Source organism: Amblyomma maculatum, chromosome 1, assembly GCF_055883805.1.
Source record: "Amblyomma maculatum isolate TAMU_Amacu chromosome 1, ASM5588380v1, whole genome shotgun sequence".
Classification (NCBI taxonomy): domain Eukaryota; kingdom Metazoa; phylum Arthropoda; class Arachnida; order Ixodida; family Ixodidae; genus Amblyomma; species Amblyomma maculatum.
Genome location: NC_139344.1, coordinates 480,298,544 through 480,313,414, shown reverse-complemented (window position 1 = coordinate 480,313,414; position 14,871 = coordinate 480,298,544). Strand labels below are relative to the sequence as shown.

Sequence of the window (14,871 nt, the reverse complement as noted above, 5' to 3'; positions counted from 1 at the left end):
TGCGGCACCCAAACATTTGCTGCAGCTAGATGGTCAAATATTTTGGGAAATTCCCCAAGGTGGGGTAGATTTGGGATAAGGGTGTAATTGCTTATTGACTTCGTTGTTAAGGAAAAATTCATCCTGGTCTGGTGATTCGTATTGGTCCTGGTTCAATAATGCTTTAAGGTTCTTTCAAAATTTCAGTTGAAAGTCTGTGCTTTGTACATTGTGTCATGTTATTTGTGCTCCCCTTTGTTCTCTTTTGTTAAGTTAGCGCACTCCTATTATTATCCTGGTTCGATTCCTGGAACTTTTCTTTAACTACGAAGTTTCTGAGAAAACTGTGTAGCTTTCAAACTGTTAGATGTTAGTGAACAATTACTCCCTTATTACATAAGAGTAGATGTTCTCAGGCTTTCTGTCCTGCTATTTTGCTACTTTGAACTTAGTGCCGCATTCTTATTATGTACTGTCAGAGCTTGGTTAGATTTCATTTGTACGAAATGGATAATTCATTGTGAGTGAGCCCAACTTTTTTGCTTATGAATACGTATTTGTAGACGTTTTTGTCACCCCTGTGCAGAGCACTCCAGCAATGTGCATCCCTCATACAAAGCAGTCTATGAGATCTGTCACTTGTAAAAGCTGAAGCTGAGACATGGTGATGGGAGGAAGTTCACCACTCGAGCACCCTCGAACCATACAGGATGACCAGGGAGCACATTCTTGAAATGGCATGCCAGCTTGTGAGCCAGAGAAAGACATTGTTCGTGACCTCGTGACCTTGGTGGGCAGATGTGCAGGTGTGTGGTGTGCGTCCCTTGCCGGAGCCACGTCCAGAGCTGGAGGGCCGCCCAGAGCAGGTGCGGGCCTATTTCCGAGTGAACCGAGTGCGCTCATTCCAGTTTGACCGACCTGTCTACCGGGATGGACCCCCCGACAAGGACAATGAGTTCAAGGTGCTTCCACCTTTTCTGTGCCATGCCGTGTTGAGCTTCACCACTGCATTGTCATTAATGTCATAAAGGGACCTTGACTCATGAAAGTGAATGCCTAGTATTGGGATGAGAACGTCAGCTTACAACATATAGAACCGCTTGCCTGTGAGGTCATGAGTGGTTTCCGCCAGTATTGTGTTAGCCAGACATGCTGTGTTTACACAGTGACCAAAATGTATTGGAATGCACTTTGCAATTTATTAGCCTTTTTTCTTGAATTTCTGAGATGTTGTTGTATTCATTTTCCTTGGGCTTTATTCGTGTACAGCTGGTATTTTTGAGACTGTTGCTATGATATAGTTTGGGAAAACAGTCTCTGACGAGCTACTCTACACCATCGGCATCCACTGTACGCAGAGGGTGCCTGTTCCAGAGATGTTGCAATTGCTGCGTGTGCACGTTGATTGTATTGCGTGCCGACTCCAGAAGATAGGAGAGCAGCAGAACACCAGAGCCCAGGAGTTGAAATTGGACAGGAAAATTATGCACAATTGCAAAGCATGTGAAAACTTTCCAGCAGCACAGAGTTAGCAACTTGGCAATGCAGCTATTTCTCAGGCAGGGCCTCAAAATGCAGAAATCAGCAAAAGCACAGCAGCGCGGCAACCAGAGAAAATTGACACATGATGAAACAAATGAGATGTGGCAAAGCCCTGAACAGTTCATTTTCACTAGAGCCCGCCTGGAATTCACAAAACCGCAGAGGTTTGATGCCACACAGATCTCTGCCGAGCGTGTGAGCGGAAAAGCCGCATTTTCCCAAAAGCACCATGATTTTTGGCAGCATTGTAGACTTTTTAATTTTGTTTTATTTATTTCTGATACACTCATGACCCATAAGGCTCCTTCATTAAAGGGGGACACTGGTCTTAAAACTATTTTCCTTATTTACCAATCAAAGTTGATGCAACTTCGTGGGTGTGTGCAGATTCCAAAACTGCAATTATTCCTTTGGTGATCCAATTATTTCATGAGATGATTATGCCAATTAGTCTAATTCTTACAAGAACAATTACAAACTGACCACTAAAAGAAAAACTTCAGATGAATACATTTCTGGACATTAGAAAGAATGAAGAACACAATGTTGCAAGCAGTTTTTTGATTGAGCAATTATTTTTTGTTTTTTTGCATAACAAAGTTCTAAGGTCAAAATATAGCACTATAATGGTCACAAAAAAAAGCCATTTTAAAAATTTTGAACAAGAAATTAAAAAATCTACTTGGAACATTGTGTGCTCCACATATTTGGCTTCATGTTGAAAAAGAAATTATTACTCTATCTGCAATAGGTGCCGAGATATTGAGGGTGCAAAACTGCAAGTGGTTGACAATGTATGTTTAAGGAAATAGCAAAAAAGAGACGGGATTATTTAACAGACATTCACTGGTGCAATGCACACATTTACAATTTAAAATGGCTAGAAACCTCCAGGAATGTAGTCTCTTTGCTTTCCAACGTCCAAGTGTCGCCTCTGTCATTTTGATTTGCAGTTGTAGCACATTCAGTTGTCACTTTTTCGGCTGCGCGAGTCACGTGCAGGTAGGGGTATTTTTTTTTTATGTACGTCGTTTTGCCACGTCCTCACATCAAGACCGCGGTAAGGAACGTTCATTGCGGAAAAGAAATGTAATTTGGAACTGTTTGCTGCTTCCCAGGAAGCACAGGAAGCAAGTGTATTTACTAAGGACTATGAACGAGGTCTGATCGGCACAAATGCGCGGCGAGCTCTACGAAGACGACGTTTCCCGCAGTTTACACATTGGAGAATAAGTTTTACAGCGATTTCTAATCCACGTTCACTTTTTTAAATGCGAATATCGCTGCCGTATGTTTTACGCTTCGCCAGTCTCGGCAAACTGTTTAGATCTGACAATCGTGAACTCCACCGCACTTGTCATCGTCACGAAAATAATCTGACTACCGCTTCGTTGCTGGAGTTGATGCGGCCTGCGATATCACTGTCGCAGCGGGTGCAACCACTGGCAGTAGTAGTCTCCCGTGCTGTGGAACACGCTAGGCATACTTCAGGCTCGTACACATGACCGTTTGGCGCATGACTTTCGTTGGCCTGAGCACGCACAGCCGGGGCAGGGCATCACTTGAGATAATTAATCAACTATTTTTTTCACTTTTTTCACAAATTCTTGCCATGAATGCACCTCGCGGTTCGGAACCGAGCGCAGCCGGCGTCACGTCTCCGCCGTCTCCCCGCAGCTCGGGTGTGCCGAGCAGACGCCGTCAGCCAGCTCCACCAATACGGTGACGCCGTATCGTCACGTGCACCCCAAAAGCCAATGGGATTGCGAATGCCAAGTTTTATTTTTTGCTATTTTTTATGTGACCAATAGGCGAATGTAAACAAAGGCGGCAATTTGAAAACGAAAGGCGGCTGTCTCGAATGAGACCAAGATGGCTACAGTGCCGCGCACCAAATGGGAGCTTCGCCTCACAGAAAATGGTTGTTTCGGGAGCCGTTTTCGGCCCAAATTCGGGTGACATCGATTATATAAATTGCCATTGTGACTAAAATACCGATCCTAGAGATGAAAAACTTAGCAGATAGGTAGATAAAGAACTACTGATTTCACAAATTGCATTTTCTAAAAAGTGATTTTTTCGCGATTTTTTGGTCCGAAAGACCCGTGTCCCCCTCTTAAGGGGAGTGGTACATAAATATAGTAAAAAAATTTATCACAAAAAGGATTTAATACATACACATACTTCCAACAAAAAATACATGCATGATTGCAACAATGAAGAGCTATCTACAAGAAAATAAATTGTTAAAAAAATGCAAATGCAGTAAAAGCTCATTAATTCGGATTTCTAGGGACTGTAAAATATATCCGAATTATGTCCGAAGTATCGAATTAAGGAATTATAATAGAATGTCCGAATTATCGAGAGAAATGCACAATTTTCATCAACGTACCTTTATTGCACAAACTAATCGCGGATGCTTGTCTGCTTTCCTGCAGAAACCCATACGGATACTATTTTTCCAAGTCCTTCCAGGTGCTCAGCAGCTTGCGTGCTGTCTGCAGTGCCCTAACAAAATTCCTCGAGCACAACGAGGGCCTCCGCTGCTTTCTTCACAGTGCGAGGGTGCCGAGGCTGCACCTCTCGTGGCCCCTCTTCCTCCTCCGAACCTTCACCGTGCAGTACGTCCCTGACAAGTTCATCAATGAGAGAGTCTGCTGTAGCAACACCGTCATCAATGCTAATGAAAAAACAACTTCAATGTTGTTCAGTTCGGTGGCACTGTTATGTGCACTGAAGTTGCCTAGCACGTTTAATACTTTGCAGTTCTTCGCGGAAAACTGTGTCCAACTTTTGCATCCAGCCGCAAAAAATTTCCCAGGCCTTTTTATTACCCCGGTACTCCACCAGAAGAACAGGCACAAGCACCATGACTTTTGTGCCGTTCCAATGATGACAAGCTGCAAACACTCTGTCCCTGTCATGTTTGCGGCTAAAAGAACGGTCACTCGTTCCTCGCTTCTTTTTTCCCTCCAGTGCACGGATCTCCTTTCATAGTCATAGTCTTGTCTAACAATGCCTTAAGGGGGGACGCGGGCTTCGAAAGTCGAAAAATCGTGAAAAAGTCGGCTTTTCAAAAAGTACATATCTTGGCTGTATATGTTTCGAACTACCTTTTGTTTAATTATAAATGCCTAATTCATCGTGGAACTGCTTTAAATAAATTATACAACTGTGCGCGGCAGCCCCAGAGTCACGAGCGAACAGCAAAAGTACCCAAACTTGGCGCGCACGCCATTTCTCTGCCTCTGAATCGAGTGCCGCCATCTTGGTCTTGTTCTGTTTGTGAATGCTAGCCCTTTTCAATGTTGCCTTTGCCTGTGGCGTCCGCGGCGTAGCAGAAGCATGGCTCGCTTGTTATTGGGGGCCTCGCAGGGATTGTTGAGCTTCCCGCGTCTCGAATTCAGGCTGTGATTGGACAAAGCGCGTGCTCCGTGAGAATGCAGGGGATCGCGTGACTGCTATTGGCTGCTGCGCGCACTGACGCAGTGGTCCCTCCCCGGCGCGTCGTCTGCTCTGGCTGCCTACTGGGCTGGCGTTCTTTGTGCGCTCGCTGAATTGCTTCATGTTTCACCATTTTTGAGATCGCCGTTATCATCGCTCGTTATGGATTCTGGTGCTGTGTTTTGAACGGTTTTGTGCATCTTGTGGATCGTCGCACGGTCGGTCACGATGCGCGCTAAGAAGTTCAAAACACTGCATACGTTGTCGTTCTGTGAATGCCGTCCGAATTGCAAAGTTAGTGAAGCGCGTTGCCAATGGTCGCGGAGACGCTTCTAGCAGTGCTGTCTCTGCTACACCACTACTGGTCGAGACCAACTGCGCTGCCACTTCCAACTGTGTATCGTTCGCGTTAACGTAAGGAGGCAGTGTTTGAAGCGTGCCTTTTGTACCGATCATATCAACCTCAGCGATCTCAGCCTCCCGTATTGCGTCTGTCATCGCAAGCGATAATGCGTTGTCAGCATCATCCACTGTTCGCATGGAAATGCACTTTCCGAGGGAATGGAGGTGGAGGCACAATCTGCTGCTGTGAAAAACAAACGTTAGACTTTAAAATATTGTTTTAAACTTCAAGGGCCATTTTCTCAGAATGAATTTTTTTCCTGGTATGGTTGCTTATTCTCACAGTATCTCCGGAACCGCTAATCGGATTGCCACCTTGATTTTTTTATTGTGTGCCTGAATAAATTTCTGAGGGCATCACAAGCTCATTTTTTCAAAATATTGAGTCTGGAATTTATAATAAACAATCAAAATTATTTTTTTTTTGGAATAACAGCGCGAAGGACGAGGACGAAGATAGAAGGACACAAACACAGCGCTGACTGACAACTGATTTAATTCCAGAAGTTAGCAAGCATATATACATGCCTTGATGCGCGACAGAAAAACAGATAAAACAGATGCAATGCGCATGCCGAAACCAAAGCCAATTATCACTTTTTACTCATTGCCAGGAACGCAAGCTCTTTGTCCGATAACGCAAGGGAAGGAGTGCTAATGCATCGGTCCCCATGCTCCAAAATTCTTTCGGCTTCAATAATTTCTCTTGTGGTGCGGTCTTTATTTTTCTGATAAGATTTGCATTTATCGAAAAGGGGTTTACATTCTGTTTTTCGTTGCTTAGTGCATGTGAGGCCCCCGCAGGGGGCATCTGTTAAAGCAGATGTTTGCGTGTACTGTGCGACACCACGGACCCCGAGCACCCACGCTTAGCCGTGCGTGGCATCGCCGTGTCTGGGGAAAACGGGATCCTGGTGGTTGAGCCGATGCCGAGTGTTTGGACCTTTAAGGCCCCTCGGCGGAGGCAACACACCACTTTGGCCCACGCTTCCCACAGACGGCACCTCCGGGCTGACCCACCCGGGGGAAATCGGCAGTCGCCTTTTCCTGTCCTCCCCTCCATCTTTCACTTTCCTATCCCCTCTCTTACAACTGTCCTGTCTTCTCTTACCTTCTTCGTTTCTTCCTACTTCCAGGCGGCGAGGGTTAACCTTGTGTGGCTAACCACCCTGCGTTATGCCATATTTGGTTATAGTCGGGGTGTATGGCTGGCGTGGGCAGGACTGCTTTGCGAGTTCCTGTCCCGTCCCCTCGTTGGGCTCCATGGTGGGTGGCCGCCACCCCGGCTGAACAAAAACTTTCTGTATGGCTTCTTCTTTGCTCTCCAATGATCGTTCCCGAAAAAGGGGACGGACCGATGAAACTGCAAACTTCTTTCTAAAGAATGCAAACAGATTCCCACGCTTCCACGTGGTGCACAGTGAAGACCCTCAAAAAACAGCCAGGCAAATATCTCCTTTTGTCGTGACCAAGACATTGACTGAAGCAATAGGCCAAGGATACAATGTCAAAAAACTTCCAAATGGCGACCTTCTCTTGGAAATTATGTACCATCATCAGAATGAAAAACTCCCAACAGTAACCAGCTTTGGGGAATGCCCAGTTAATGTCACCAAACACCGCTCTCTAAACATGGTGAGGGGAGTCATTTCAGATGACGACCTAAAGTACCTAAGTGAAGAAGAACTCCTTGAAGGACTAAGAGAACAAAATGTCATCAATGTGTTCAGAATTAAAATCAGACGGGATAACAAAGAGGTACCGACCAGGCACTTAGTCCTTACCTTCGAATCGAGCACACTGCCCGAGGCTGTGGAGGTAGGGTACACGAAGATAAAACTGAAACCATACATACCTAACCCGCGCCGCTGTTTCAAATGCCAAAGGTATGGCCACGGCTCACAGACTTGCCGAGGCCAACTTACATGTGCGAAGTGTGCCTCCCACGAGCATCCCGCCGAGAACTGTGAATCCGAAACGCATCTTTGCATCAACTGTGAGGGCAGCCACGCTGCTTACTCACGAACCTGTCCAACATGGAAACAAGAGAAAGATATCATCACACTAAAAGTCAAAGAAAACCTCACTTACAGGGAAGCACGTAAGAAACTCACGTCCACTCACACCCCAACTTATTCTGTTGTGACGCAAAAGGGGGCGGCGTCACAGCAGTCCTTGGAACCTGCCCAGGTGACACACGGTGCACCTAAGGCAGGGACCTCTACGTCCCCGGTGGAAGTAGCTGGGGCTGCTCCACCACCCCCAAAGCAGGCTGCGCGGGCCTCTAGGTCAGCTGGCCCCAAGGTCTCTCCAGTAACGGCGAGATCTACCACAAATGTGTCTGTGCAGTCTGCACAATCGTCCAGCACGTCCGAGGACGCAATGGACACAACAAACGACGACCGTCCAGGGCCGTCAACATCTGACAGGCGACGGAGCTCCTTGGAGCGAACTAGAAAAGAAAAGGCCCGAATCACCGGGCCAGAAAAAGCTTAGTCTCCCTACCTTCCTCATATAAAATGGCGTTCTTAGTCCATTGGAACTGTAGAGGACTTTTAAGAAACTACAATGATATAACAGACCTTTTAAATTCACTGTCCCCTGTGGTCCTATGCCTACAAGAGACCAATCTGGGACCTCAACAAAAAAATTTTTTAAAAAAACACAAAGTATTTCGATGTGACAGAGAACAAGCAGGTCGCCTCTCCGGAGGCGTTGCTATTGTTGTGCAGAGCAGTATTGCAACGCGAGAAGTCCATCTTAAAACTAATTTCGAAGCTGTTGCAGTTACTGTTGTTCATTACAAAACAATCACAATATGTTCTGTCTACCTTCAACCTCATGTCATTGTTACCCTTCACGATTTAGAGGAACTTTTACAACAGTTACCTGAACCATATATTTTAGTTGGAGATTTTAATGCACACTCCTCCTTTTGGGGGAGTGAGCAAACAGACAGTAGAGGACGTATTTTAGAAGATTTTTTGCTGTGCAACAACATCTGCCTCCTGAATACAGGTAAACAAACATATTGCTCCCCAAGCTCAGGAAAAATGAGCTGCTTAGATCTATCATTTTGTTCACCATCAATTTTCACCGATTTTAAATGGGACGTTCTCGACAACCCATATGGAAGTGATCATTTACCTGTCATAATAAGTCTAACATCCTCACCATCCATCACTCTAACCAAACCACGGCGATGGAAACTTCACCTGGCAGATTGGACACTTTTCCAGTCCAAAGCTGACCTCACAAAAGTTTTTTCAGAAAATCTCAGCATAGATGAGCTGAATGAAAAGATTACAGCTTGTATTATTGCTGCAGCACACCTAGCTATTCCACAGTCCTCGGGAACTGTACAGCAAAACCATAAAGTGTGGTATACACAAGAGTGCAAAGAGGCAAAAAGAAAACAAAATAAAGCTTGGGGAATATTCCGGAGATATCCCACACATGAGCACCTTATAACTTTTAAAAAGGCCAGGGCTAAAGCACGGTGCATTCGCCGCGAAGCTGGAAAAGCCTAATGGCAAAATTATGTGTCATCAATAAATAGCTCAACCACATCTAAAAAAATGTGGGAGCAGGTTAATAAACTAGACGGCAAATACTATCCTTTCACGATTCCACTTTTAACAACTCCTGGTACACAAACGAGTGTAGAAGAACAAGCAAACATATTGGGGGAACATTTCGCTACAATCTCTAGTTCGGCACACTATACACATTCCTTTATAAAGTATAAAACAGCAGCTGAAAAACAAAGAATCCCAATAGCTGGAGGCACAAATGAACCGTTTAACTGTTTAATTACACTTGAAGAAATAACTAGAGTATTAAATGCCGGCAAACAAACTGCACCAGGACCAGATGAAATACATTATGAAATGCTTGCTCATTTGACTCCATTGTCAGTAGATGCATTATTGAAATTTTTTAATAAAATATGGATATCTGGAACAATACCAGAAGCCTGGAAGACAGCCGTTATAGTACCTCTCTTAAAGCCTGGGAAGCCCCCGGACTCCCCAGGCAGTTATAGGCCAATAGCCCTGACGAGCTGCCTTGCAAAAGCTTTTGAAAGCATTGTAAATACAAGGCTCATGTTTGTTCTTGAATCCCGGAAACTTCTTGATACCCATCAGTGCGGCTACAAAAAAACATGTTCAACTATTGATCACCTTGTCCGACTGGAAAATACTATCCGAGAAGCCTTTATCCATAAACAGCATTGCCTTGCCGTATTTTTTGACCTCGAAAAAGCCTATGACACCACGTGGAGGTTTGGGATCCTGCGTGATTTGGGAGAGCTTGGCATTCGCGGCAGGATGCTAAAATGTATAAGCGATTTTCTCTCTCAACGCTCATTTAAAGTACGTCTCGGTTTTACCCTTTCTAAAACCTTCATACAAGAAAATGGTGTGCCTCAAGGATGTATTTTAAGTACTACTCTGTTTATAGTAAAAATTAACAGTATAGCAAAAATAATCCCAAAATCCGTTATGTACTCTGCCTACGTAGACGACCTTCAGATTGCATGTACATCCTCCAATGTGTCAACATGCGAGAGGCAAATACAGCTCACAGTAAATAGACTGGCAACGTGGGCAGATAGGAATGGCTTCAGGTTTTCTACTCAAAAGTCGGTAGTTGTTTTGTTCTCTCTCAGAAGAGGACTGCACATTGATCCCACCATCCACCTTAATGATGTTAAGCTACCTGTAAAGCACGAACATAAATTTCTAGGGCTAACTTTTGACAGAAAGCTTTCATTCCTTCCCCACATAAACAACCTAAAAAAGAAAGCTTCGAAATCTCTCAATATATTGAAAGTCCTTTCACATAAACACTGGGGATCTGACAGAACATGTCTTTTAAAAATTTACCGCTCTGTGGTTCGCTCATGTTTAGATTATGGCTGCATAATATATGGATCTGCAAGGCCGTCATATTTAAAACGACTGGACTCTGTACACAATTCAGGCTTGCGTATTTCAACTGGTGCATACAGGACATCCCCCATAAACAGCTTATATGTAGAAACCAATGAACCATCTCTTACAAGCCGAAGAAACATGCTCACATGCTCATACATTTTAAAGATCCGTTCACTGCCAAACCATATCTGTTACCCAATAGTTACAAAGTGCCAGTCTCGAACACTGTTCATAAACAAACCTCAAAAAATAAAACCACTTCTGCTCCGCTTTGAAGAGAAATGTCAAGTTTTAGACTTAATAGACTCATTACCTAATATTACCCGAAAACCTGATCCACTTCCACCATGGTACTGCCTGCCGTCTGTATGTGACTTCACATTAAATCAATTCCAGAAAAACCAAACACCACATGAACACATATTGCAGGAATTTTTAGCCCTAAGTGAAAAGTACAGAGAATACGTGGCATTCTATACAGATGGTTCAAAATCTGCACAATACGTCGGAAGCGCAGTGGTCCAAAACAATTGGAATAGAACAGTACGGCTACCACAGTGTGCATCCATTTTCACTGCCGAGTGTTATGCAGTCCTCATGGCCCTAGAAAAAATTAAAATTGAAAACATAGAGAATAGTGTCATTTACACTGATTCTTTGAGCATACTAACAGCATACAATCATAAAAATGCAGGCAAATCGCTTATTGGTGACATCATACACAGCATAAAAACAGCCACAACCCAGGGACATACAGTAAAGCTTTGTTGGGTTCCGAGTCACATAGGAATTGATGGAAATGAAAGCGCTGATATATGCGCTGCACAAGCTCGACATATAGAAATGAAGAAAGTGCACGTTCCCTACAAAGAAGCAGTCAAGTTAATGCAGTCTAAGCTAAGAGATAGATGGCAGTCTAAATGGACTAATGAAGAAAATAATAAGCTACTCCTAGTAAAACCTGTCATATCTGAATGGAAGTCATGCACACACCAAGAACGATTCACTGAAGTCATTTTATGTCGCCTCCGTATTGGACATACACACCTTACACATGGTTATATTCTTAGAAAAGAGGAAATACCAACATGCGACCTTTGCGGAAAAACTATCACAATTAATCACATTTTATATTCCTGTACAAAGCTAGAAGAACTAAGAAAGAAGCATTTTCCAATATTTTATTCAGAATATATTCCTCTTCACCCTAGCTTACTGATAGGAGAAAATGCTCTTGTTAATATATCATGCGTTTTTATGTTCTTAAAAGATGCCAACCTTCTTAACAAATTATGAGTTTTAATTACCATATTACCATCTGCTGCATGGACAGCAGATCTCATCATGTGTTTGGCGCATGATAGCCTTAGATGCTTATGCGCCATAAAACACAACACACAACACAACACACAACGCATGTGAGGCAGTGAAGAGGCAGGTTACGGTCCTTGGAATTTTCCACATCCTTTTTATGTTCTCTTAATCTATCATTAATGCATCGCCCCGTTTAGGCTAATGCAAGTCCCATTAGTGGCACTAACCTCAATGCTGTGCAAAAGGTTTTCAGCAAGGAAATTCAAAAAAGGGCTGTCTTGCCCTGTGGTACCTATTCAGGAACCTTCATAATGAATTTCATAGTGCTAACACATTTTGCAAGTTCTCCAGGCATGGTACAAGGAACCCATGCGAACCATTCTGATCTACTTCTGTAACTTGAGTACCAATGTGCACAGCTCCATGAAACTTTGCAGTTGTTCAAATGGATGTGCCATGAGTCTGCCCTGAAAATTTCTTTCGATTATCTCAAGAAACAAAAAAGTTGGTATTCAAAGGTAGCCTTCCCCCTTAAAGAAAAGTGCTGTTTCATCAGCATTACAAATATAATTTGGATCATATGCAGCGATATGTTCCTGCAGCTGAGCATTCTTCCAGTTGTTGGCAACATCTTCATTGACGGCACCTCTTTCGCCGCTCACAGTCTCGAAAACGTGACCATGTCTATCTCTGAAGCCCACACACCACCGCTTTAAATCCATCGATGTGCATCATCAGTGCAAACCTTCCGGCCTGCGCCATGATGAGGGGTCCACTCAACGGCAAGTTTGCATCACATCACGCAAGTTGACCACCCAACAAAGCAAGGCTTCTTCCAACTCCGGATGAGCTGCTGTTCGCAGACGCTTTTGTGACGCTCGAAACCTCTCGCTTTTGAACGCCTGAAGTATCTGTTCTTCATTTTTTTACATACGTGCAGGGTACTCCTTTTAATGTTATATTTTTTCATCGCTTCTTATCGGGATAGCCCGTCCTTAAGGGCCCACAAAATTGGCACATTAGTAGCCAAGTCCTTGGCCTCATAGCTCTTCGTTCATTTTGCCGGCGTTGTCATTAGCAGCGAGCACAACAGAGAGGCAATGAGCCGCACTAAAGCCAACAGTCTTCGATACAACAGCGTGCAAGGATGTAGCGCACCGCCAGCAGCAAAATGACAAAATGGCGCCGCCGATAATGTCGACATGTGAAAAAACAAGGAAAAGCGCCCATCCACATACAAGTCAAGCCAAGTTGATTGATTGATGTCTATGGCGATGCTGCTTTTGGGTATCGCTAATGCGCTGCGTTCGCCTTATTTTCGTTTTCGAACCTCGGTAGCTGCCTGAAGTTGTCCAAATTATCCGATGTGTGGTCAAATCCGTCCAAATTAACAAGAGTTTCGTCACATAGACCCCTATAGATAATTGTGGGGACCAGGCGCGAAGGTCGAATTGTCCGATTTTCCAAATTAACGAGAGTCGAATTAATGAGATTTCACTGTACAAATGTCAAAACAAATAAATTCGCAAAAGAGTCCTCAAGCTATCTCAAGCTCTCTCTCAAGCTATTGTTGTAGCTTTTCGCCCGAGGCCCATTCCTGTATATTACTGGAAATAAATTGTTTTCAATTTCAATTTCAAAATGTTGCATGAAAGCAGCTAAAATGTGAACTACAGTGCAATCCACTTACAGCTATATTGACAAAACAGAAATCCATTAATACCTTCATGTGGGCGAGTTGAAGCATCATGCAGAATAGGAGTGCAAAAAACCAGGACACACGGAACACACTAAAAAGCAGGACTAGCGCACACTGCGCTAGTCCTGTTTTTCAGTGTATTCCGTGTGTCCTGAGAAACCAATCGTTATAACCATCCGCCATTATTATCTGGGCTGCAAAAAAAAAAAACAAAAAAAACAAAAACGAAAAAAAAAAACCACCCATTTATTTACCCATGCACGTAGGCTTACCTACTTACCAGCGAATAGTAAATCGGGTTGAACAACGTGAGTCATTTTAAACAATGCAGAATACTTTACTGCAGTATACACAAATAAAAATGAAGTACATTCAACCTTTTATGTTCTTGAGCTGTTTTTGCTATCCTGCTTGCCAACTTTAAGGGGAGGTGGTTCTAGTCAAGCTGCATTGCACGCAGCTTTTTTCCAGCTTTCCTCACCACATCTAGCTTTTAAATCTTATTACATGCGTGGTGAAAATAGAGTGAAACTGAAACTTAATCACGATTAAATAAGTTGGAAATTTGTGCTTGCTTGAGGGTTAGCTGAACCTTGATAACCCATGTGTATTAGGTCTTTTTTTCCCCAATTTTATCATGTCAGATTTCCACCTCGTATTATATGCAGATTCAAAAAGATTGCAGCCTAAATTCACAGGGCTATCAGCATCAGGCTTCCAGCAAGAGGAGGCACTATCTAGCGATGGCATTGGCTGGCTGTTTCAATGGCTTCTGTTTCACCATGCAGACCCCGTGAACCGGGCGACCACGGTGCTCGTGACACGCACGCGGCCAGAAGCAGGCCGAGCACACCTTCCACGACCCCTCGCACCTCACATGGGTCTCGCACGGGCCTCTCCAGCCATGCTGCTGTGCACTACAGTAGACGCTAGACCAACGTTCCCAAAGAGGGCGTCAGTCGCGCTTTTGTGAAAGAGCGGTATACCAAACATGATACTGAAATAGATTTTATGCAGAAAGCTGTCTCTAGCAAGGTACTTTCGACAGACGATACACGTACCAGACGACGACGATTGCGAAAACTCTGAATCTGAGAACACTTCCGGGGCGCACACGTCGCGCACCTGCACGTGGTGCTAAACGCGATGAAAGTAAAGTGCACAACAAGCTGAGGACAATAAAAAAAGATGTGAGACGCACAAGCACTCGTGAATGAAGAAGACGTGAGACACACGAGCGCTCGTGTGTCTCATGTTTTCTTCACTGTCCTTGTCTTGTTGTGCGCTTTAAAGGGACACTAAAGAGAGAAAGGAAGTGGGTTTGCATCGATAGAATGCCAGTTCCTGATTACAAAAAGACCACTCTTACTGAAAACAGAGCTGTTATAAGGTAGTAAAGAAGAATAACAGAAATACAGGTATCGCCACCACAGCCACACGGCCGAGGCTCGCAACTACAAATCACGTGACGCGCTAGGGATCCCGGAGGCTGACAAATGCGAATTACGTTGCATGTTTGAATGCGGTGGTATGTTTTTTCTCAAACAT

General features: G+C 44.0%; 1 protein-coding gene across 6 annotated transcripts in view; it reads left to right on the top strand.

Annotated features, from left to right (window-relative positions):
* The window catches only part of spg (dedicator of cytokinesis spg), a 430,105-nt gene that overhangs the window by 335,011 nt on the left and 80,223 nt on the right, over positions 1–14,871 (top strand). For 4 of the 6 annotated variants that reach the window (XM_084607325.1, XM_084607299.1, XM_084607317.1 and 1 more), the window contains one exon: positions 778–941. In XM_084607325.1, coding sequence (XP_084463451.1) covers positions 778–941 — 164 coding nt within the window. Of the gene's footprint in view, positions 1–777; positions 942–3,962; positions 5,760–14,111; positions 14,278–14,871 lie in introns of those variants that run through there. The other 2 variants (XM_084607342.1, XM_084607333.1) reach the window with 2 other exon arrangements.